This window comes from Dermacentor albipictus, chromosome 1 (assembly GCF_038994185.2).
Source record: "Dermacentor albipictus isolate Rhodes 1998 colony chromosome 1, USDA_Dalb.pri_finalv2, whole genome shotgun sequence".
Classification (NCBI taxonomy): domain Eukaryota; kingdom Metazoa; phylum Arthropoda; class Arachnida; order Ixodida; family Ixodidae; genus Dermacentor; species Dermacentor albipictus.
The window spans coordinates 89,399,723-89,424,458 of NC_091821.1; the positions used below are offsets into that span (position 1 = coordinate 89,399,723).

A 24,736-nucleotide genomic window follows, 5' to 3' on the forward strand; every position below is an offset into this window, starting at 1 on the left:
CGCATACATCAGCCCAGGGACGCCTCTGTTGCACCATTCGCCCATTACGGATGTAAGATGACTCACAACTTAATTCACTGTATTCCAGTCATTATTCTATGCCCTTAACATAAAGCGTGAACAACAATAGAGACAGAGGACGAAATATGAACGAAGGCGCCACCATGCGCTTACAATCACTAAGAATCACGTACGCGTAGAATCGTTGGTATCACTGAAAAACATCAAGAGGGGCCGAGACAGCAGATCCTTCCTGAAGGAGTAGTGGCTCTGTGGGAGAGTTGTGTCGCCCATGGTAGCGTGCGGTGCCGCCGTATACTTCAGTCCATTAAAGATAGCCCTACACTCCTCAGCCAAAGCTAATTTAAAAACATGTTTCACGCTAACGCAGGCTTCCACGCCAGCGCCATAGCTTGAGTTGACTCATGTACTAATGCGATACAGCACGGCGGCCTAATGATTCCTTTGGTCACGCAGGGCTTTTGGGTGTCAGAGAGAAGATAGACCAGGAGTCATGGTAAGGGAGTGCTGACGCCGAATTGCAAGCTCGCGATGTTTGCGTTGTCAAATTGCTCCATCTACGTAGGTGTATCTCTGTATTCTAGTATTGTTGGCGAATGTGGAGTGCATAATTTAACAGTAGCTAAAAGGCTATACCGACGGCTGACTTTGAAGTGCAGCACTTTGCGACACTGACATGACGCGTTCCATGACGCCTATAGGTTCTCTTTGAAGTTCCATGAGGACTGTTGACTTTACGAACCGAGATTCTCATGCGGAACACGACCGGGAAAGAGTCTACTTCTTTCTCGCTCTACCTTGTGCGCAGTCAAGCATAACTTGTGGGGTTACGGCTGAAAGCAGGCCGTCATGACGGGCATCGCTTTGTGTGTACCAAAGGGGCAACGTAACAGTCATATTAACTTGTTTTACCGCGTATGGTCTTAACAACATGGTGCGTCGAGAACTTGAGCTTGTTGGTGCGGCTTCACGGGACGCGAAAACATAGCGAGAAACGGAACATAAGATGAACACGGCACCTGTCCTCTCAGCTCTTTCATGACCCATTTATCGCGTTGTTTTTCCGTCAGCAAGGAATGGACGCTTGGCACATGCGGCCGTATTTGCGTACGTTATTCTGTGACGACCTTGTTACCAGCAAAGCATATATAGTGCTCCCCACCGAAACGACGTGCGGGGCACGGAAAGATAATATAAGCGTGTCGTGACAGGATCACGCTTCGGAGACTGTTCGGATAACTTGCCCTTGAAGGGGTCCACACACATCTTGTCACATCCACCTTCGTCGTTAATTGCAATGCTGTGCCGACTCGCTGCTTCTCGGTGGATCGAATCTGAAATGCTTTGCTCTATTCATCACAATGACGACTCCCACTTGCAGAATATAATCGGACTTACTTGACGGTGGAGATAAAAACAACTGCGCTTCAGGCGGCAACGACATGGTAGGGTGCGTGCGTGGCTAGAACACGAACTCGGCAAGTGGCGACTGAAGTGGTGTCCATCTTCGCGTGAGTGGTTTCTGTGCCCACGAGATGAGTTGCGGTCACCGCGTTTTGGCGCCCAGATACGTCAGTTATGGCGTCATATGTACCGATGATACCGTCCTACTTGCAGACAATAAAAACGATCTGTAGTAGGTTGGTGGATATTTGGGGAGGTTAACCAAGCTTTTTTGTCTTGCGATGGTGTTCGGAAAAATTCAGGGCTTTGGTAATAAAATGACGAACGCAATACGATTATGGTTCAGTGCACAGAATTGTCACGCGGCGTTGTTTTTTAGGACAATGACGAGAGCGAGAGCGCTAGTGAAAAAGGCCAATAGCCGCAATACATATTCAAAGCATCGTCAGTACATAGGTACTCTGTACTACATTTCTGCAATGTTGCAGCTCGCTGCACCAGTTACGTTGTCTGCTGTGATTGTTTGAAACTCCAACACATGTGCATGGCACAGTGTGTAGAGTGACAGGACGCGATAACCAGTGAACAAACAATTAGCTTTTATAACCGCAAGAAAAGTGCACATGTAAAATGAACATAGTTTTAGCACTGCAACGAGCGACAGGCATACTGTATAGCATTGTTTGGAGAAGCTGTAAAAGCCGGCTGTACAGGAGTGAGTCGTCGTGACGAAAATAGAGTGATTGAATTTCTTTAAAAAATAACAGCGCCAATGTAATTCTGGTGTACAGAAAGACAGAAACTGAGTTGCTTCTTTCTGTAGCCGACTACTTCCTTCGCAGTGTTTCGCTTTTTTTCTTCTTGCAAACATGTTTCCACGGCGAGTATCCCCATGCAACAAATGCTCGCTAACTGATAAACAGTTATCACTTAGGGAGCATTATCGCGTTGCGCCTGTCATGAGAGAGTTACAAGCCCTTTTTGACGGTGCCATTGATGGACACATACTTTTCTAAATAAATCTGAAGGGCATAATAATATAAGACTTATTAATCAAAGCTTTGACGATGTCTGCAAACCTTGGCAATCTCTTTGCCTCCCTGTATGTCAAAGACGAAACTTCAAATGGGCCTGCTGTGTAACATAATGGAAAATCCACGCAATGCTTTCCTTTTACTCTGCTTTCTCTTTCTAGGCCCTTCAAGTGGTAATTGACTTGGCGTGTATTATTCTATAAAGCCATTCAATTACTTCCACGACTGCGAGAAAGAAGCCAAGATGAAGAAATATTCTGCCATTAGCAGTCCATTGTTATTTTTTTTTCTTGCGCCTTAAAATGCATTGGATCTTAAATCTAGGCGGCGTAACGCAATAGAAGGAGCCTTTTTTGTTTATTACGACACAACTCAGAAGTTGACGGTAATGTAGATAGTGTCTTAAATTAAATTACTATATACAATGAAAAAAACGCATTTTAGACATTTAAAGCAGCTAACTCAAATCAAAAGTAGCGAGAGCAGCCGAATACGGGCGTACTTCACTCCGAAATCGCTAATACAGATGCATTTACGGCGAATGCGTAATAGCCGTAAAACAAATGGTCTAAGCTTTATTGTCCTCTGTGTTAATAAATATTTTTGATATACAATCGTTCCATTACTGCTAGTGCGAGGATGCGTCTCTTTAATTCATATATGCTAGCATTTAGTTGTAAATTAAAGCGTCTTCCGAGCACTTTGTGGCGTTCTGTGATTTTGAATTCCGAACACACAGTCGCCATGAATTACAGGCAATAGTAATTGCACATGCTCGATCGACTCGGTAATGTTACACCAACTTTACTAAAGTGGGTGGCACGTCTAAGTTTGGTATAGGCGTATTTACACAAAAAGGGTTCACGGATGACCAAGCTCGTCACGCCAGCTTCTCCAGTACACTTCATGTTGTATAATACGATTATTTCTTTCGCTAGAGGGCGTATGATTCATATAATCTACGGCACCGAATGGCCACTACTAAGGACAATCAAATAGAGAGAAGGAATTATGCTTAAAACATAATTGCGGCAAAATGTTAGATTATAAAGAGGCTGCTTCCACAAAAAATTATCACTTGGGCTACAAGAACCTCAGCTTTTACTAAGGTTCGAAGTTATACCTTCCTTCGCTAAATTAATTTGTTGCTGGTTATTTTTTAGATCTCACTTGATGACAGAATGTTTTACTCTAGTTGCGTTGGAGGGGCTTATTCTTCTATTTGCCCGCCTTATCCACAAGGTTAGTTATCTGATGTGACATGAAATTTTCGCTAATACATGAAGACCAAAGTGTTACAAATATATTAATTGACATATCTACGGAAAAGAAAAAGCAATGCATTCGGGCATACTTGGGGCATGCAATAAGAACAAGCAAAGGCACCCCCTCAGTCTTTCCGTTACATACGAGTATAAACGAGAGAAATTCCTAGCATGTTTACATATCCGCTTCAGTAAGGTCTCGTTTAGTGTTAAACGACGATTCCTAAAATGTCTCACATCTTCTGTTATGCGTATATTTCTTCATTTTCATTATTTATACTTTTCGTGTTGCAATGATTTCTTGTATGTATAAATTGTATCATTCGTATATATAAGTATGTATATGTGTGTATTATGTGTATATATGTATATATTTTTTGCACTGTTGTCTGCTGTGCTCGTGGCGCCAGGGGCCTAGTCAGGCGTGTATAGTCTCGCCTTTTGCTCCGGCGCCATGACAATCTTGTATTGTCAAATTGTAATAAACTTCAAACTTCAAAGTTTCCGTGTTCATATTATGAAACCGGGGCATGTGCCCGTTCGCAAATTAAGAATACCAAGTTTTGAATGCCGTGTATGGGCGGTATCTTCAACTTCGGGAAATGCCTGGGCAATATAGGAGACATTATACCATCCTTAGATGATTAAGAATACGTGTTTAGCCAAGGAAAGCAAAACATTTTTGATCATCACTCCTCGCGAACTTTCCTTAGACCCTTTTGCATGAAGTCACCGTTGACCGAGATGGTCGGCTTCTTCGCTCTTCGTAATGTGCGTTTTAAATTCCCGCGATACTTTTCACTCCTGATGGTATATAATTTCCTAATGAACTTCATTCCAGATTCACGTTTTCTTTCAGTCATGGTGTAATTATAGAACAAAATTTACAGCTGTCGATCGGGCCACTACACAAGAATTGAATACGGCACATAGCACCGACGTAGCACTTGCACACTTTAAGTTTGCAGGAAGACTCACAATCCTACCACTTCGCAGTAGTAGCATTTACATACACAACCTACTTTCTGTGGCACGCTTCCTAGAAATCACGTGGTTGCGCTCAAGAGCTCACAACCTTCTACGTGCGCAACTGAACGAAATCCACAGTAACGTTCGCATGTTCTGTTGTCTACGTGAAGCGCATGCCATTTTCAATGCACGATTTTTGTTTCTTTCTTCTATTCGCAGCGCTGAGGACGGCGCATTGACGGCGGCGTTGTCGTCACCAAAGACACTGTAAGCTTCCACATTTACACTGCATGGTGCTCGATGTTTTCCTACGCATGAAGCCAAACGCGGACACGCTGCGCAATGTTCAACCTGCACGTTAGACCTTATGACCCTAAAGAAACAATCCGAGTTTAGATTCACTCATTCATGCGCACGAATGCCTTGTCGTATCAACTCAGAAAAAGAAAAGGGTAAGAAACAAAACAAAAAAATTGAATGCGAAGAACAGCTATGACCTAAGACATCGGCCGATCGCGATCGATCATTTGGTGACTGCCAAGCATTCGCGCTGATTGCTGACGGATATTACGGGCAATCTGAAACGAAGGACGTGCAAAACGTAAAAATAAAATTTAGGCTAAACTTTTTTGTAAAAACAAGCGGGTCAACGCGTCAGGCCGTCTATGGGAAAATTTTCAAGTTCGTGGGGCAATTAAGCGTGACGCACACTATTAACAAAGACCTGCGGAAGACAAAGCCACATTTCAGAAGAAGGAAAACAACTTCAGAATTGCCCCTCTTAGTTGGCGAATGATAATTTCGAGCAGATACTTGGCAGATGTTTAGCTGAATCGCCGTGCGAGCCAATTCGGAGGTTGAAAAATTGCTTCACAATATTGGAGATATTCGTTTAAGCACATCTTTTGGACAGTGTGCACTGAGTGACTGCTGTGGTGAAGGAGGAGATGTTGTTTAATAAGGGAAGATAAATGGGAAAGCAGGCTACATTAGCGCCGGCTTTTCCAGAATACAGAGCATTAGTTATAGAGGTACAGTCAGAGATGCACAGTTAGCTAGACGCTAAGTTAGAGGCAGAAAAATGAACGGTATAGAACTTGCGTGCCATTGCACTATATTCAGGGCTAACGGCTCAAAACACGTTTCATTCATCACAGAATATTTACTGCCGCAAAACAGGACACGCATGAAACTGTATCATTATTAGAAGCCGCAGATTTTTTCTATCCGGTCGAGTGAGAACCACCAGCATAATTAGATAAAACGTTCCTGCTGTCTACGTGCCTGACGGCGGCGCGTTTGCTGTGGTCCCACGAGATGCCATTGTTTAACTGAGGGAGATAAGAATGATCGTTCTGAAATCTTCGCTGTCTCTATGCGACGTCAGGACACGCTAGAAAATACTGTGAAACTATAACGCACCGATGGCACACTCGTACCACCTATATTAACTGACGCACGATGTGTTTCCTGACTTGTCACTGATTGGAAAGTTGCAGGACACTTCTTGTTCGCCTGAAAAGTTGGGCTCAGCTGCCAAAACAGGTGAGGTCTAAGGGAGCTCCAAGGGTACTGTGCCATGATTACTGTGGCCTAGAAAATTTTGATTATCTCGCAGGATGCAGTAAAATAGCACATCGCATGGGAGCTCTTGCTGTCTACCTCGATTAACCTGCCTTGCACTTTGGCACTTGAGCGTAATCATTATTCGACATGACTATGTCAACATTGAATATCAGCTCCTGCTGAAATTCGGAAACAACGAAACCATATTTCTCCTCTTCGTGATAGTCAACTAATTTTTTGTCACCCAGGCCCGCCACATGCAAGCGATATTGCACAGAATAACTGCCGATTACCTCGCATAGCAATTACGACAGGCGAGGCCGACTTTTAAAGCGAGTGGTAAGATGGCATCCAAAAGATAGGGAAGCCAATGCGAGTGACGATGTAGACTTCTTGGTTGTTCATCTTTAAACGAGAGATATGTAGCGCAGAGAAGGCACAGGGACAAAAGAAGGCACATAGAAACACACTCGCTGCGCGACTTTCAACAACACCCTTTATTTTTCAAAACCGAGCCATACTATATACTTGTCGGGTATCGTAAATGGTACGTGGTAGCAGCCAGTTCTATACAAAAGAGGGAAAATATGAGAGAAAGTCCCCCAGAAACAGCATTACTAAACGCAATTGCTCTGTATTAATATGTGCCTTCTTTGCCCTGGGCCTTCTCTGTGCTCCAGCTCGCTCATTTCAATATGACAAAATAGTGCTAGGAGAGATTCCGTTCATTCCAAAGTGACGCCGTAAATTCCCCAAATGTGCAGTATGAATGCACTACGAGTGGCAAATTTTGCAAGGGCGATTGTGTTATGTTAATTTGAAACTGCGTTCTCCATGGGCGGTATAACGTAAAGCTATTCCAAACTTTTGCAATACTGCAATCAGCCCTCCGCGATTGGTCAAAAACTTTTTGGACCGCCCCCCCTTAGCCTGTCAGTGATGCGACGTTACGAAAACCGGGAGAGCTCCCCATCTGACATGACGTTTACATGCAGATTAGGCAGGATTAAATCAAGAAAAATAAAAACAATTATTTATGATTCGATTCCTTTTCGCCATTAATCCTCTGCTATTGGTCAAAAGGTTTCAGGCTGCACCTACTTCATCTGTCTGTCACTCGACGCCAAAAAACCGCGAAAACTAAATGCGGGAAAGTGACGTACACGCGTTAAAGATGCATTAATAGGCCGAACAAAACTGGATTTTTTTCTGAATAGCTGGAAACTGCCCCTTTCCGAAAAGAATAGAAGATGGCTGCCACCGATCGCTCAGTCACTGGCTACTAGCACCAGCCGGAGAGAATGGGTTTCTTTGCGTGTAACAAAACTTTTTGCGTGGCCATGTAGCGTTATCGAACCCTTTCGGTACGTATACGACATCGCTCTGCCAACTCTTCTTTGCTGAAGGTCCGTTATAGCGGAATTTTTAACGGTCCATCGCATGCCACCGCGATCTTATACAAGCCACTGCAAGCTAAGGGAAAGCGGACCAATCGCAGACGCCCGCACCTTCCTCTTCATCCAGTTATCTTTTTTCAGTGCGCTGGCTCGGCCCCACCAAATCCTCTCCACTTCAGCGTGCTCCTCGCCTCCTGTCAGGCAATTAGATTTAATAAAAAACGATGAGCGTAAGCACTCTTATTCGTTTTGAAAGCAGATAAAAGTGACCTCCTATATATAAACGAGCGGAGCGTTTGATTGGTCTGTTCAGACAGCCCAGCGGGTCACCGCCCGATGCTTGCGTCGGCGGTTACGCAAATTTGACGTCAAGAGATTGGAGTAAAAACATATTGGAATAGTTTTAAGTTATAGGGCCCCATATTTCGTTTCAGTAAAGGGCAGGTTTCTATGCACTTTCATCCAACTGTGAAATTGGATGAAAAAGTTAGTCAATTACTGCAGGATAGTAGATTGCAATGAGGGGCTGGTTTAAACTTCTGCTTTATGATCGACAAGCAAGAAACAAACAAAAAACCGCCGCGGTTGCTCAGTGGCTATGGTGTTAGGCTGCTGAGCACAAGGTCGCGGGATCGAATCCCGGCCATGGCGGCCGCATTTCGATGGGGGCGAAATATGAAAACACCCGTGTACTTAGATTTAGGTGCACGTTAAAGAACCCCAGGTGGTCGAAATTTCCGGAGTCCTCCACTACGGCGTGCCTCATAATCAGAAAGTGCTTTTGGCACGTAAAACCCCATAATTTAATTTAATATTTTTTTAAGAAATTAAAAAGCGATAATGCAGGAAAATAAAGTTAAGTTATACAGGGTCTTCATAAATTACACTTACACCTAACTGATTTAACAAAAAAGTCGCAGTTTCGCCCGAAAGGCGAAGCGTCGATTGCGATATCAAATTCGTAGACAGCTATGCCAAGTAAGGATACTAGTTTTATTGGCCCTTAGACTTGGCAGTATTCGCTTACTAACTAAATTAACAAGCATAGTGTCAGCGCGTACCGGCAACATGAACACATGACACTCGATGACCGCGGACACTCGCTGTCAAAACGCTGGCGTGAGGAAGCGCAGCAGCAGCGGCGAGCGAAGTGACCTTCGTGCTGTCTATCGCTTCAGCGCAAACTGAGCGTTGAGAACACAGCACGTACAAAGGTATGAGCCGTCTGTAGATCGCTTTCAAGATAGGGCGCACGCGACCACGTGTGGCCGCACAAACTACGCAGGGCCGCTATAACGTAAAACTGTTCCAAACATTTCTATTCCAATTCTGCAATCAGCCCATCGCGATTGGTCAAAAACATTTTTGGACCACCCCCACTTCACCTGTCTGCCACGCGACGTCACCAAAACCGCAACAGCTCCCCATCTGATATGAATAGTACACACTGATTATGCATGATTTCACCGAACAAAAGAAAAATAGTTTTTTTCTGATTCGACGCCTTTTCGCCATTAGCCCTCGGCCATTGGTCAGAAGTTTTCGGGCTGCAGCAATTTCACCTGCCTCTCACGCGATGTCACAAAACCGCAAAAACTCACCACCTCAAAGTGACGTGTACACGTTAAACATGCATTAATATGCCGAACAAAACTGAAGTTTCTTCGGAATAGCCGCAGGCTGCCCCGTTCCGAAAGGAATAAAAGATGGCTGCCGCCGATCGCTCAGGCACTGGCTACTCTCAATTGCCGGGGAGCATGGGCTTATTTACGTGTAATAAAGCTTTTTGCGTGGCCGTGTAACGTTTTCAAGCACGTTCGGCACGTTTACAACCTCGTTCTGGCAACTCTTCTTTGCTGAGGATCCGTTTTCGCGTCACTTTTAAGGTTCCGTTGCATGCCGCGGCGATTGTCGATGAGCCACCGTAAAATAAGTAAGGGAAAGTGGACCAATCGCAGACGCCGCCACCACCCTCTTCATCCGGTTATCAATGTTAAGTGCCGTGGCTCGGCCCCATCGAATCCCTCTCCACTTGAGCGTGCTCCTCGCCTCTTTTGAGCCAATTAGATAAGCCAAGCCGCTCAGTGTAGCAATGTTAGTCGTTTTTCAAGCAAACAAAAGTGACCTCCTATGAACGAGAAGAGCGTTTCATTGGTCTGTTGAGACAACCCTGCGGGTGACACCCCAATACTTCCGTCAGTGGTTACGCAAATTTGACGTCAGCAAATTGGAATAAAAGCATATTGGAATAGTTTTACGTTATAGGGCCCAGTTTCCGCCATGTACAGTACAGTACAGTACAGTACAGTACAGTACAGTACAGGGGCCGTATAACGTAAAACTATTCCAATATGTTTCTATTCCAATCTCCTGACGTCAAATTTGCGTAACCACCAACGCAAGCACCGGGCGGTCACCCGCAAGGTTGTCTGAATAGACCTATCACACGCTCTCCTCCTTCATAGGAGGTCACTTTTGTTTGCTTGAAAAACGAATAACATTGCCTTCACTGAGCGGCTTGTCGTATCTAATTGGCTGACAAGAGGCGAGGAGAACGCTCAAGTGGAGAGGAATTCGATGGGGACGAGCCACTGCACTGAAAGTCGATAACCGGATGAAGAGGGTGGTGCCGGCGTCTACGATTGGTCGGCTTTCCCTTACTTAGCTTGCGGTGGCTGGTCGAAAATCACGGTGGCATGCAACGGAAGCTCAAGAATGACGCTAAAACGGACCCTCAGCAAAGAAGAGTTGGCAGAATGAGGGGGTAAACGTGCCGAAAGTGCTCGAAAACGTTACACGGCCACGCAAGAAGTTTTATTATTCGCAAATACACCCATGCTCTCCGGCAGGTGTGAGTAGCCAGCGTCTGAGCGATCGGCGGCAGCCATCTTCTATTCCTTTCGGAACGGGGCAGCCTGCGGCTATTCCGAAGAAAATTCAGTTTTGTTCGGCATATTAATACATCTTTATCGCGTACGCGTCACTTTGACGCGGTGAGTTCTTGCGGTTTTGTGACGTCGCGTGACAGGCAGGTGAAGTGCGTGAAGCCCGAAAACTTTTTACCAATAGCCGAGGGCTAATGGCGAAAAGGGGTCGAATCAGAAATAACTGTATTTCTTTTTTCTGTGAAATCACGCATAATCAGTGTGTACACATCATATCAGATGGGGAGGTATCGCGGTTTTCGTGACGTCATGTGACAGACAGGTGAAGTGGGGGTGGTCGAAAAAAGTTTTTGACCAATCGTGGAGGGCTGATAGCAGAATTGGAATAGAAAAGTTTGGAATAGTTTTACGTTATAGCGCCCCAGTATTCATGTACGTTCATATTACTGATATGCGGGCGCGCAACCACACGTACACAAGAAGAAACGAAAAGCATGCCAACTATCTGAAAGGTGTCGGCAAAGACACACACGCTAGCTCAACTTTCAGTCGTTAAGTCATTCTATTCAAGTATATAGTACTGATATACTGCGAAAAATACCTCCTTACATCCAAGTTGCATTCAAGTTACTTGCAACTCACAAAAACATATATGAAGCCGTTATAAAGCCTTTATAAAGAAGTGGCTTTTTTCAAATTCGAATCACAGAATGCTCTTCAAGGAGAAAATGTCATCATAAATCAAAGGACGAATAGATGAAATTCAGCTTGCAGAAATTTGAAGTATAAAGGTTATCGTGCACATTGCACAGACTTGTATCTAACGAATCACATGAACTTAATTATTCATAATAAATTACATTTTGGATAATATTGAAATTTAACGATTATTCTGTGTACTTGCTCACGCTAACTGTAATTCAATTACTTTTTGAGTAACCGATTACATGTAACCAGTTACTTTATTGATGAGACACGCTGTAAGAGGCTACGTCGCTTTGCGCAGCTGAATTTGAAGGTAACTAACGTAGAACGTCCGCGATCGCGCCACGCAGCAGCCTCGCGGATGCGCATGTTCAGTCAGGCGAACCTGCATGGGAGCTCGTTATTTGTTTCCTCATTTTAACGCTCCACCAAAAGGTGGCCGGCGAGTTAACTGGTGTGGGTGCGTTTCAATAGCGACGGAGCCATTAAGAAAGTTGTAGCGCGGAAGCCACCTGCGAACAATTCTTAAGAGCGAAGGCTTTCTTTGCAAACCTCGCCGGGTTTTGTGACCATGGCTGTGGCCTGCCTGTTCCTTTGCCGAATAGACCAACCAGTCGCAGCGGAGTACGCACGCCACACGCGCTTCTCGGTTCCTCACAAGACCACCAGATGGCGCTCACCTCCGCGCATCTGCTGCAGCGGTGGCGCCGGCTGTGCGGGGGATAATTCAAAGAAGAACCAGAAAGCTCGCCTTCGCGCATCCGCGCCTGCACGATAATAAGGAAGCAAACGCTTCTAGCGGATAGAATGTATTCGAATTGTGCTACGTACGCATGTGCATGCTGCCTATGAAACCATCATGCGTCCAAGGTGTCCGTGTACTCGCTAGTAGGCAGCAACTCCGGTTCACTAAGGTACAATGTAATTCGCGTGCGCCCGCGCGTGCGTGCGTGTGTGTACTCCTGTTACGACTATTTCAGCACTCACATAAAGCTTCTCTGTATATAGATTCCAACTCGTTGGATCTCCTGCATGTTTTATTCTTTCAACTGCCCAACGGAGAGCGTATTCTCCAAGACCTAGCAACAATGAAGCGCTACGTTTCGTAAAGGACCAAGACGCTGGGTAACGACAACCTTGTGCGCAAGATGTCTGCACGTTACAACACCGCCACCATCGCACACATCGAGCAAGTTCTTAGTGTTGCTGCTGATGTCTTTAGAGCAAAAACGACGCAACATGACCAACGAATTTTTTGAAACGCGATTGTTAGCGAGGGTAAGCAATGCGTGAGGGGCGGCAGGGGACGTACTGAAAGGGCCAGGCGAGCTTGTTCTGTTTACTGTACATATGCAATAATAACAAAGGCGAGTAAAGTAACATAATCAATTACGTTTGAGGAATCCCTCGATTATGTTTGTGGGGGATAGTTAGTGACTGTAATCAATTACCTTTTTCAATGAAGTAATTGTAGTTGTAATGAATATGTTTTTTTCTGTAACGTGTACAAGTATGTCTTTGCGTAACCTATTTCAGAAAGAGGGAGCTGGTAGTTTAAACGAGCCACCGCTGTGGCTTACTGGATGTTAGTCTTTTGCTGCTGAGCATAGTCGCAGGTGCGATTCCTGGCCACAGCAGCCGCATTTTGAAAGGGCCTAAATGCAAAAAAAAAACGCTGGTCCACTTCGATTTCGGTGCACGTTAAAGAACTCCAGGTGGTCTAAATTAATACGGAATACTCCGTCCCTATATGAACACACTGTGCAGTATCGGCACGTTAAACCCCACAATTTCATGCAAAAATTATTTCGCTGCGTCTAATGCTTTTTGTTTTGAACTACATTAGTTCAGTCGAATTCATTTAGGAGCCAAGGCGAAACAATATATGGCTGTAAAGTTTCAGGAGTACAATTAAAGTAAGTTTGTTTTAAAGTTTCTTAGCTTTAGATGAAACGAGGGAGTATATTGTCCATTTCTTTGTCCTCCCTTCCCACCTCCTGTGAAGGCTGACCGACGTCCCTATGTCAGCCTCAAGCTAGATAGTTGCGCATATGGTCACCAGGCTATTGTATTCAAGTTTTATTAATCTTTCGCGCTCCCTCTGTTGGAGAGTTTAAGGCAGTGGTTGTCAGAGTCGCTCCTACCTTGCAGCACTTTATTTCCGAGTAGCACTTTTGAAATATCAGACATAGACGTATTCAGCGGATTGACGAAGGTGTGTCTGACGTAACGGGGCACATTGCGGTGCCGCTGGTAGCTGTGCAGCACGTGACAGAGAGTTTTAATCGAAACGTCAGGAACAAAGCAGTTGTTTATTCTTTAGTCTATAAAATCCAGGTGGATGGAGTTGTGGCATGGGGTCTGCGAGCGGCTGCAGCTAGCGCATATTGATAGGGGTACTTGTGGAAATAGAATAAAGGGAGAGAGAGTGAAAGCAAGACGAACAAAGTCAGGCGAGCGTGCGGCTTGTTACAGTTATTTGTAAATATTAATCTTGAACGACATACGCGGCACTATTACGAGTGCATGTGACAAGGATATAGTGGGGATAATAAGGGTACGCAAATTGTCTGTAACATCAGTAGTTCCTAATGAGCTGCAAGAAGATGGAGAACGTGCAAAAATGCTAAGCAGAAGAGTGCAAGGAGGGAAAACGATTATGCCCTATGGTGGCAGATATCGAAGCTCGAGAAAATTTGCGTATGCAGCTTTATAATTTTCTAGCTGTTCATATTATACAGAAGAAAAATTGGCTGATGACATGCTCAAGTTATTTATTTTTTAAAGCTTTCTTTTCCCCTCTAGCCTTAAAGAGGCGCTATTTAAGGAGGGAGGGGGGGGGGAGAGGCTAATTCATGCCTTCGATGCTGCACTACTGGATTCTTCACTAAAATGTAGTACAAGCTTTAGGTGCAAATCCAACTTGAAAACTCTGCCATGACTAATGTTCTCATGCATTTTGATTTTTAGTGTGTATCGACAAGCTTTTAGCGATGGAATATACTGGCTCCGCTAAACACAGCCGACAAAGGCAAATAGAACTGAGCAGCAAGTTCTTCTTCAAGGTGACTGCAGTATACATAAATGCTGCGAAGGGCGTTCCACCTTTTCAACAAACCATCAAGCTACTTCAAGGATCAATCTGGGACAAATGACGGTTTCTAAGTCAAACAAAGACGGTAACTAAGTGAAATCTTAGACGGTTTGCAACCCTAAAGACTCCTGCTACCATCCGCGCTACTGGAGAGCAGCAGACCAATCCCGGCTCCGCCAGGATGCTTGGGCTGTTCACCCACGGCGTAGGAACAAACCACAAGAATACGCTCTTAGCCGTGAAGTTCACTCTCTAGTGCAAAGGTGGTATGCGACGTGCTGCAAAGCTGTTGGCCTCGTTGGAGCAAAACTCACTGCACTATTGGTGTGAAATGTTTTCAGTTTCTCCAGACACTTTGCCGGCGTGATGCGATTAGGACACGACTGAGGTGACCTGCACTGCTGCTGATATCCGATCCCCTCTTGCGAACTCTGACAACTTGTATCAGAGGCAACGCTTTTACATTGCTGAGAAAGAGGTTGCAGCCATCGAGGGCCAAGAGCCGTGTATGCCGCTTCTGCAGCTACGTTGGGCATTCAGCACTGCCTGTTGCGTGTGCATCGTCTTGGCGTTAATGCACGCTGCGCAGCCTAAGACGCTTCTCTGGCTGCAAGCACAGATTACATTTAGTGATCCCACAAGTGGGTTGCATGCAACTTACTTAATGAGTACAAGTTACCACGGCCAACTAGTTATGTTAGAGTACAAATTACTGACTCAGCGAAGCAGTTGCTTTTCGCCAAGTTAATCACAAAAGTAATTAAGTTACACTTTCTCTAGTAGAATATTTATTTTACGCAAAAGTTTGACTTCGGGATGAAGGTCTCTTCCCAGAGATCTGCACTTACCGCTGCCTCAACTGACTCCAGCTTACGCCTGCAGATTTTCCAATCTCATCATCCCATCTAATCTCACGCCACACTGACTGTGTTTCCCTTTCTTCGTCATCCATTCTGTAAGGAGCATTAAAAAAAATACAGGGGAAACCCTGCTGTTACTGTGTTACACACTAACTTATTAAGTTCATGTTGCTTCGCGGTCAATCTAACAAGGAAAAAAGAAAGTGTGTGTATGTGTGTGTGTGTGTGTGTGTGTGTGTGTGTGTGTGTGTGTGTGTGTGTGTGTGTGTGTGTGCGTGTGTGTGTGCGTGTGTGCGTGTGTGCGTGTGCGTGCGTTCCTGCAGTTTCAAAACTACGAACTTTAGCTCTCATTGCATCATATCAGGCTGTGTAGACCACTGCAAGTCGAACTCTGCAGCAACTACTCGCTCAACTTCTTATTTGGTTACCATGACCTTCCGGTGCACTCGCTATTCAATTACTGCTTGAGCCGAGCGTCTAATGCAGCATAAGCCTTCTTAACGCAACGCAACTAGCTGTCCGCGCTTACGTTTACACTCTCGGCAAACGTGCGCCTCATTCGACGGGGTCTGCGCTGGTATTCAATCTGAACCACTTCGCTGCTGCGTCCTTCGTTGCGAGCGCCGCGGCTCGAGTTTCTTAGAGAGAGTGCATTAATTGCGTTACTCGCACGGGCTCTGAAGTTGCTTGCATTATTCATAGCTCATAGCATTATTCATTTCTCGGGACGAAGAAGTCCGGCCTCGGGGGCCCGCCGAACAATGTTTCGGGAGCAGCACTCCGCGCGTGACGAAGTAGTCCCACCCTCGAAGAAAACCACAATCCGGCTGAACCTTTCGATGCAATGGTATTTGCGCTGTCAGCGCCGTCTAGCTACTTGTGGGGAACGCAAGGAAGAAAAAACAAGAAAGAGCGTCTGCTTATTTTCCCCGGCCGTCACGCACTAGTAAGGAGGAAGGGAACGGAGGAAGGGTGCTAGAGTCAAAGTAGTAAAAGTGCACGATCTCACAGTGCATATATAAAGCGGGCTTATTCTCTCCCTGTCACTCTTTTCTTCCCTTAGAAAGAGCCCCGAAACACCTCTGGTTCGACAATTTTTTTTAATAGTTTTTATATCCCAGGCTATTCCTTTCCTTTCGTGAATGCAAACCAAGGGTATGATGATGAAAGGGCGGGTAAGAGGCAGTTCCTTTTGTTATCTTTTTTTTTTTCGCCGGTGCTCTTCTTTGAATGTGTTCTGCTCTCATCTCTCTATACAACACATTACGCCCTTGTAGTGAAATATGCGTACGCTGACTTTCGTCTCCCGTGACGCCTCGGCGCTCGTCCTGATACAACGCAGTTCCACGAAAGATTGCAAAATGTTCAAATACGCAGAACATGTTACACAAATTGGATTCAACAATGAGCCACTTTAACTTTCTTCAATGGGATAGCGATGCCGACCCAAAAAAACGGAAGAATCGGTTACCATGTACTCTTACCTTTTTTTTCTTTTTTTGAGCTAGCAAACATATGTGATATAGCACGCGACACATATTAATGCACGTGAGCTTGAGCGAAGGGTGAAAATTAATTTAGCAGGAATTCTAAAGGGTACAAGAAAGATGAATACAAGATGTGACGTATGGTACCTTCGGATATTAGCGCCAGCTTACTTGAAATGACGGTGCTCCCGCGAAAGGGTAATAGTGCGAATTACTTTGCTTTTTCGCAGCAACCCCTTTCCACCCATGCTGCAATATTTCATAGCTCACGATACGTCAGGCTTCACGCAGCATGCATGTATAGAACAAAGTTCCCATAGTTTGGCGGACACGAACCGTTGCACGAGGCACTTGTTTTCACAACGCGCTTGGTGAATTCGGGCCAAAACTCGTTATTTACCAATCGCGCGCTAGCGATTATTTTTCGAACAAAAAGAGAAAATAGCTCCAGGTACAGTATATTCGAATACCCTGAACCTTTTCTTCCCCCCAAAAGTGAGCTTGAGCTCATGAACTCAAGCCAGATAAACAAGAAACATGCACAGCATAGGCTAGCCAGCCTATGGGACCAGTAGCGCGTTCTGTCGCTCTCGCGATAGGATTGCGCAATGCGCCAGGTACAAACAGTCGCAGTTTCGCCCGAAAGCCGAAGTATCGATTGCCATAGCAAATTAGTGGAGAGCTATATGAAGTAAGGAAAGTAGTTTTATCGGCCGTATAAACTTGTAAACATAGGCCTAACTAAATTAACTAGCATGGTGTCACGTGCGCACAAGCAAACGTGAACACATGTGACTCGATGACCGTGGAAACTCGCTGTCAAAACGCTGGCGTGAGGAAACGCGACAGCAGCAGGTAGTGAAGTGACATTCGTGCTGTCTGTCGCTTCAACGAAAAGTGAGCGCCGAGAACACATAACGTGCACAAAGCTACGAGCCGCCGACGCACCCATAGACTCTGCTCCCCAACGCAGATCGCTCTCAAGATGCGGCTGGACGATCGCGCGCAGCCGCCGTATGCGCAGTTGCATACGGCGGCTGATCTCGTGATTAAAATGATAGGTTGTGAGTAGTGCACTGCTTACCCACATATCAAAATATGCAGACTCCTATGCATGCTGCGCTCTGAGACGACACCGAAATTCGCCATTTTTCCGCGAAATCCCCTTTCTGTATGTTTCTTTCGGCGCAGATAGCCCTCTCTGAAGAGTGTTTTCTGCACGCCTCAATGTGCTTTTTCTGGATACAGTGTGCGGTGATCGCGTTGTTACGCTGTGCTTTGCTGTTAAATATCGACGCTTCCTGCAGAGAAGTCGCGCGAAAATGTACGCAGTTCTTATTTTTCCCCATAGATCGGCACAAAGACTTCCGCAAGTGACAAAAATCAGCATGAGTCGCTTATGGAAGGTGTTAAGCTGACTACGCGATCTCTTAAATGTCGTTATGCACGATTCGTCTCTGCAGTCACATTAAATTGAACGCCGCCCTTTGAAGTCTTGGACTTGGCCGCTCGCATTCATATCTATCGAAAAACTCGGCGGCTCTATGCGGACTGCGCTTCGAGTGCGGTGAAGTGCTTCCAGCGCTTTGATCTTATGCACTCTGTGTTCCATTGTCGCGCGACTTTCGTCTCATCAATGCCCAAGCTGATTGAGAGAACAGTAAGCAATGAGATGCACAGATCCATTTCCGTCGCACACGGAAAGTAAAGGACGTCTTCTGTTACCTTTTTTAGGCTGCATGCATGGGGCTGTTCCGCGAAAAAGATTGCGTTGTCTGGAACATTAAGCAGTGATTTCATTTCACGTAGCTAGAAGCAAACATTTTTTAAGAAAACGATGGCATACCGATTGGGCAAATGTGAACAACAGTACCTTATTTTGCTATCGTCTTGGAGCTAGTCGAGATATTTTTATGCAGCCCGCAGGCAAATTTTTAAACATTCTTTTTATAGCAAAAGTATTATTTCAAATCTACTGGGGAGTCGTGACAAACAGAGCATACAGTTGTTTCCAGGAAGGTATCCCTATTACGTCGTAGTTTTCCCTGTGTTTCAAGAAATAACGTGACATATATTACAAATAATGACAACCATGAGCGTGTGCGCGCATGAAACCGGGGGTCAAGTATTCTTCTTTACAGCGAAGCTTTGTTTGCGAACCCTCCCCGACTTTCTTGACCGTGGCTGCTGGGTGCTGCTGCTGTCTTTCCGAATAGCTCACACTTGAAGAAAAAAAAAAAACACCCTGACTCACATGCCCGATCGTGTGATCAAACCTCGTTCCCCAGCGCAGTAGCCTGATTCTGTAAGCATTAGACTACAACTTTTTCTTTATTGTCATTAGGCCACAATCGCGCGAATACTTCCGTCGTGCCAACGCTTACCAGGTCTGTCAGAGGATCGCCGCGCGCGTCGCATTGCGGAGCACGGGTGCGCATGTGGGCGTATGCGCGCGCGCCAGTTTCCTTTACGCGAATGACCCTGGAATGAAGTGGGCGAATCTTCAGCATTCCACTAACTGCTTCACGAAAGCTTTGCTTCAAATAGGTTCCACGATGTGATATAACTGCACAATCGCTTTATTTTATTTATTTGTTTATTTATTTATTCTTCATATAACGACGCCCGGACCCAGGCCGAAGAGGAGCGACCGGCCTCGGCGTACACCTAAGCCTGGCAGCCATGCCACAAACTTTATTGAGGAGCCGGTCTCCAGTGATAAGCGACAGACTGATGTCGACAACCGACTGAAACGCTTTTGCGCGCTTGTGCATGCTGCCGCCGTTCATTGAAAACACGCTAGCTTGAGAGCACTGCAATCGAGACGCGCAAGCCAGAACGTATTTTAACGACAGTCCTTCTTAGCGAGTTACTAATCACTTTTTTCGTAGCGGGTATACTTCTAGCATCTTATGGTGGGCTATTGCCGGAGATAATGCAGCCTAAATATGTGGCCCGACATGTGCCCCTACAACCACTGGTCACTGTGATGTTCCGAATATATATATAAGCCGGAATAATTGCATGGCTTGGCGCAAGCAGAAAAGCAGAAACCCAGAACTCAATTACACATTTTCTATGTAAGACTGAAGCAAATTAGACAAATAAACGTATGACGTAATGAATACCAACATGCATACATTCACGTCTGCAAACCATCGCGTTAAGGCACTTGGCCCGTTTCGCCCGTGTTATTGCAATATCAATTGAAGGAACACTCCATGCGATCTTGCGCAGTCATGGATAATCAAGCGTAACATCACTGACTTCATTAGCCTAATTACGTTTTCTGAAGAACATTAGCCGCATTAACCGAAACATTTGCCTTTGCGTCAGAATTTGAACGCCAGGTGACGAAATGTGTCTAGGCGTTTTCGCGTTCCAATCGCGCAGACAGGTGCAAAGGAGCTGCTGTATTCTAAGACAATCTAAGTTAGACAGTTTTGCTTGCTGGAAGGAATTGCAAGCGCAGCTATGCAGACCCGCCAGCTTATGTCATCGTTTTCCCACACGTGGTAGCCACGGTGGTACCTGTCGGTGCGCGGTTTCTGCAGCGAAGCAGCGCGTCTCTCACGTTGAGCACGCATGCCCCCACGTGCTGATTGTCAGAACGCCAGCCGAGGAGCCCCTGCGAAGCGCTAATTGCAGTGACGCAAAGAAGGCCCGCATATACGCGCCAAGGGCACTCAGTTGGTCCAGATGCGGGAACATTATTGTGCTACTCGGTGGGCTGCAGCTCAACGCCGGGTGACGCGGCGCTGTGGGGACAGGTGGCGTAGCGAAAACGCCGACAAGAAACCCTGCAGCTCTAAAGCGCACATCGTGCCCGCCTTGAGCATGTCGCTGTACAGGAACGCGAGATCGGCGCAAGGCGACCACGCCCACTAGACCATGTAGTTTTAGCCAATGCTGCTCGCGGTCATCGAGTTCTTTCTGTGCATGCGTGTATGCGCAAGTCATGCCAAGCGTGTTTGCTTAGCCGGCTTATGTTTACTGCAATTCATACTGTCACTAAAGCTGCGAGCCTTACTTCGTGTGATATTCTAACATGTTGCTATAGCCTTCATTTTGTTCGCCCTTATGGCGAAATCGTGATTTTCAGAATAAATTAATCAGTGAAGATTTCCAAAGGCCGCCTTCTACAGAGGACCTCTAGCACTGAACCCCGGTACTGTAATCACTACGCCACGGAGGTTTTCCCCCCCTAATGCCGTGGCTCATAATCGTGTAATAGTTTTGACACGTCAAATCCCTGAAATTATTTAAAATTAATTAACGCGTCATCATGCGTCAGAATGTGGACGGATCCCAAAGATAGCATAGTAGAAAAAAAAAAATTGCGTCCGACGCTCTCCTACTCCTCTCACGCGAATAGTGACACGAAATTTGAGGTGCGCGGTGACCTCCGCCCTATTTTATCCCCAATTCACTCAGGAAAACTTTGTCTTTCATCGACTTCAACTGAAGGTTGAATCGCCTTCCACGGTTTCTTTCTTTCTTTAAATATGCTGTCCGGGCTAGCCTTCGGGGCCCGAAAAAAAAAAACATCGTGTAAAATATAATAGCCGTATTGAGTGTTTCCTAATGGGCTCTAAAATTGTCTAGAATACAACTTGCGTAGCGGGTTACAACTATAGTTACCTCTCTAAGCCCCCTAAAGAATATAGATTGCTTGCACTGTCGTCATCATAGGCGCCATGTTTGTGACCCAGGACAATGAACAGCTGCGTCCTTGACGTGACGTGCAAGCTATATATATATATATATATATATATATATATATATAACCGAGAAGAAAGGGGGTTAACCGAGGGGCCCGATTTTTATTAGTCGTATCATAAGAAGCCAACAAACACTGACACCAAGGACAATATAGGGGAAATTACTTCTGCTTAATAAATGAAATAAAGAAACGATAAATTAATGGAAATTAAAGTGGATGAAAAAACAACTTGCCGCAGGTGGGAACCGAACCCACAACCTTCGCATTTCGCGTGCGATGCTCTACCAATTGAGCTACCGCGGCGTCGTTTTCCCATCCACTTTCTTGGGTGTGTCCTAGTAGAACCCTGGGAGTGTTAGCCAGCGCCATCACTCACAGACCTTGGCGGGGGACGTGGAACGTCTCTTTTGCCGCAGGCGTCACGAGAACGTGAGCTTTTAGAGTGAAGGCAACTGGCCAATAAACCCACATATGCTACCTGAAGGCATCAATGTTGCGGGATTCGAGACCCTCGTTATGTAATAAACGAGAAGAAAGGGGGTTAACCGAGGGGTCCGATTTTTATTAGTCATATCATAAGAAGCCAACAAACACTGACACCAAGGACAACATAGGGGAAATTACTTGTGCTTAATATCTAGCATAATTACTTATGCTTCATCCACTTTAATTTCCATTAATTTATCGTTTCTTTATTTCATTTATTAGGCACAAGTAATTTCCCATATGTTGTCCTTGGTGTCATTGTTTGTTGGCTTCTTATGATATATATATATATATATATATATATATATATATATATATATATATATATATATATTCGGAGTAGCTGAAGTCGGCTGCGAACAAAGCGCTGCCAGTTAGGTCCGTCTCCGTTGTAACTCTGTATCACTTTTTAAGAGCATGGTTAAATCCATATGCAAAACATCCTGCATGTACTAACTGTAAGCGCTTCTTTTCTCCATTATTCACTGCATTCTGCATTCTGCATCAGTACGACGCAAATCGCACTCCCTCCTTAAGTATGTGGCCGCCTTTACTGCTCGAGGTACTGGCTGCGACCAAACAATGGCTCTTAAGGTGCACCAGTCATCTGTACTCTCAGGCATGCTGTACGCATTACCAATTTTGAAGATACCACCTAGTTTGATGGCCCAACTGGAGCGAAATCATCGTGTTGCCCTTCGACTAATGCTCGGATTACCTCGTGAGGCGCAATCTATTGCACTACTCACTGAAGCACATCAGTTACCCCTGAGGCTGCAAGCAGATCAGAGAGCTCTATCATATTGAGCGTCTACACCGCGCATCGAATGGTCAGTCGCTCCGTGATCGTCTCATTCACCGCCAGTTATCTCGCATGGGAAAAATGGCGGCATTATTTATGGATATCACTACGATTTCTGAACATGCTGCTTCAGATACGTCTCCACCTCCAAAAGGTAACACGAAACATGTATTCCCCATTTACCTCACAATCCCTGACGTGCACAAAAAGTCTGATATGGCTGTTTCAGCAACATTCGAATTGGCTCAGTCCCACATGTTCGAAAAGTTTCGAGATTATCTTCAAGTTTTAACAGATATATCTGTACACTACGATGGTCAAGGCGCCTCTGCAGCTTTTTTCTGCCATTCAACTCAAGTACGACGTATCTTTCAAATTCCTCATCCAACTTCGTCAACAATTGCGGAACTAGCAGCGATTAATGTTGCACTGAAATACGTGCAGGAGGAGTTAACTGCGTTGAAAGTTGTCTTCTTTACAGACTCCCGTGCTGCCCTTAGCAGGTTACAACGCAGTGAGCTTAATTGTCCACTTGTGCGCAGCATTACTGACTCTGCGAGCAAAATTACATCACGTGGGGTATATCTCGTTGCTCAATGGACACCTTCACACGTAGGAATCACCGGAAATGAAGAGGCTGATCGGCTCGCTTGAAGTTGCGCTCATAACAACTGTGACTGTTCAGAAATTTTGTGCAAGCTTGATGACACTCGTCTGCTGATTCGTCGCCACCTACTCAAGCAGCATCTACCCCATGTTCGTGGTCGAGGCTTGCCTCGTCGCGCTAGAGCACAACTGCTCAAGCTGAGGGTTGGTTGCGTGAACGTGCACGAACGTTTATACAGACAAGGGCGTGTGGCAAGTCCATTGTGTACGTCTTGTGGCTGCTACAAGACACTTCCAACACCTTATATTTAAGTGTCCCGCTTTCAGTGCGCAGCGCATGTCGCTAGTGAGAAACTATCATCTTCCTGGCCTGCGGTCTGCGACACTCGAGCAATGTTTATACCCCAGTGGTAGTGCATCTAAACGCGATCAGGCCCATCGCGCCCTACTAACCTTTCTAGAGTTAACTAACTTAGGTTCATGTTTGTAGCGTGAACATTCAACATTCTGTAGTAGCGTGAACTTCAGTGACCGGCCCTACTGTGTGTGATCAATATTGTGCCCTAACGCTTCTTCCTTCGAAGATGGGAGGTGGCGGGTTCAAACACTTTGTAGTTTATATTGTGAAACGACTACCGGTGAAACGGTGATTGCGTGCAGCTGTACTAGGCGTCTCATTGTGGAGAGCACAATTAGCCGCATAGCGAACTAGTCATGGATGTGGTTGATAATTGTGGAGGCTGTTCGACGCGGCGTCACTTTAATTCCGGCTGTCGAAACTCGGCAGAACAACGTGCGTAGTGTACTGTGTTCTACTTTATTCTTTAGATTTCTCCTGTTGCTCTTCCTTTCCTCTTTCCTCCCCTCCTACCTATCTTCCATTTCTGTGTTGCTGTCACCTCCCTTCAGAAGAGTAGACAGGCGTTGTGCCCCTTCCGGTGGCAGTTGCCAGCCCGCTCCTCGCTTTCCCTTTCCTGTTAACTGTGTATATGTGTATATGTGTCCAAAACAAATAATAAGAATAGTGGCTATGGTGTTGGACTGCTAAGTACAAGGTCACGAGTTCAAAACCCGGTCAGGGCGGCCGCATTCGATGGAGGCGAAATGCGAAAACACCCGGGGTACTTAGATTTAGGTCCACGTTAAAGAACCCCAGGTGGTCCAAATTTCCGGACGACCCCACTACGGCGTGTCTCATATCCAGATCATGGTTTTGGCACGTAAAACTCTATAATTGATTTTTTTAAAGCCTATCTTTGCGAAGTCAGTAAAATTACTTTTGCCCTCAATCTTCCACTTTCTGCCCGCTTCATTTGTAGCGGGGAAAATATTTAAAGCCCCCCAAAAATTTGTTTCAATAAATGAAGCGCTAGCGCAATTTTCTTGCAAGTATCGTCAGACACTTGCAGGAGTGATCGCGTTTTCCCTCTTC

General features: G+C 45.5%; 1 protein-coding gene and 1 non-coding gene across 2 annotated transcripts in view; one reads left to right on the top strand and one right to left on the bottom strand.

The window, feature by feature from the left end:
- The window catches only part of LOC139057269 (phosrestin-2-like), a 789,714-nt gene that overhangs the window by 401,654 nt on the left and 363,324 nt on the right, over positions 1-24,736 (top strand). Inside the window, exon 3 of the mRNA XM_070535167.1 lies at positions 4,913-4,960. Within this exon, the coding sequence (XP_070391268.1) occupies positions 4,913-4,960 (48 nt within the window). The remainder of the gene's footprint in view (positions 1-4,912; positions 4,961-24,736) is intronic.
- On the bottom strand, positions 21,641-21,713 carry TRNAS-CGA (transfer RNA serine (anticodon CGA)). Its single transcript has one exon. It is a non-coding gene; the product is annotated as a tRNA-Ser (tRNA).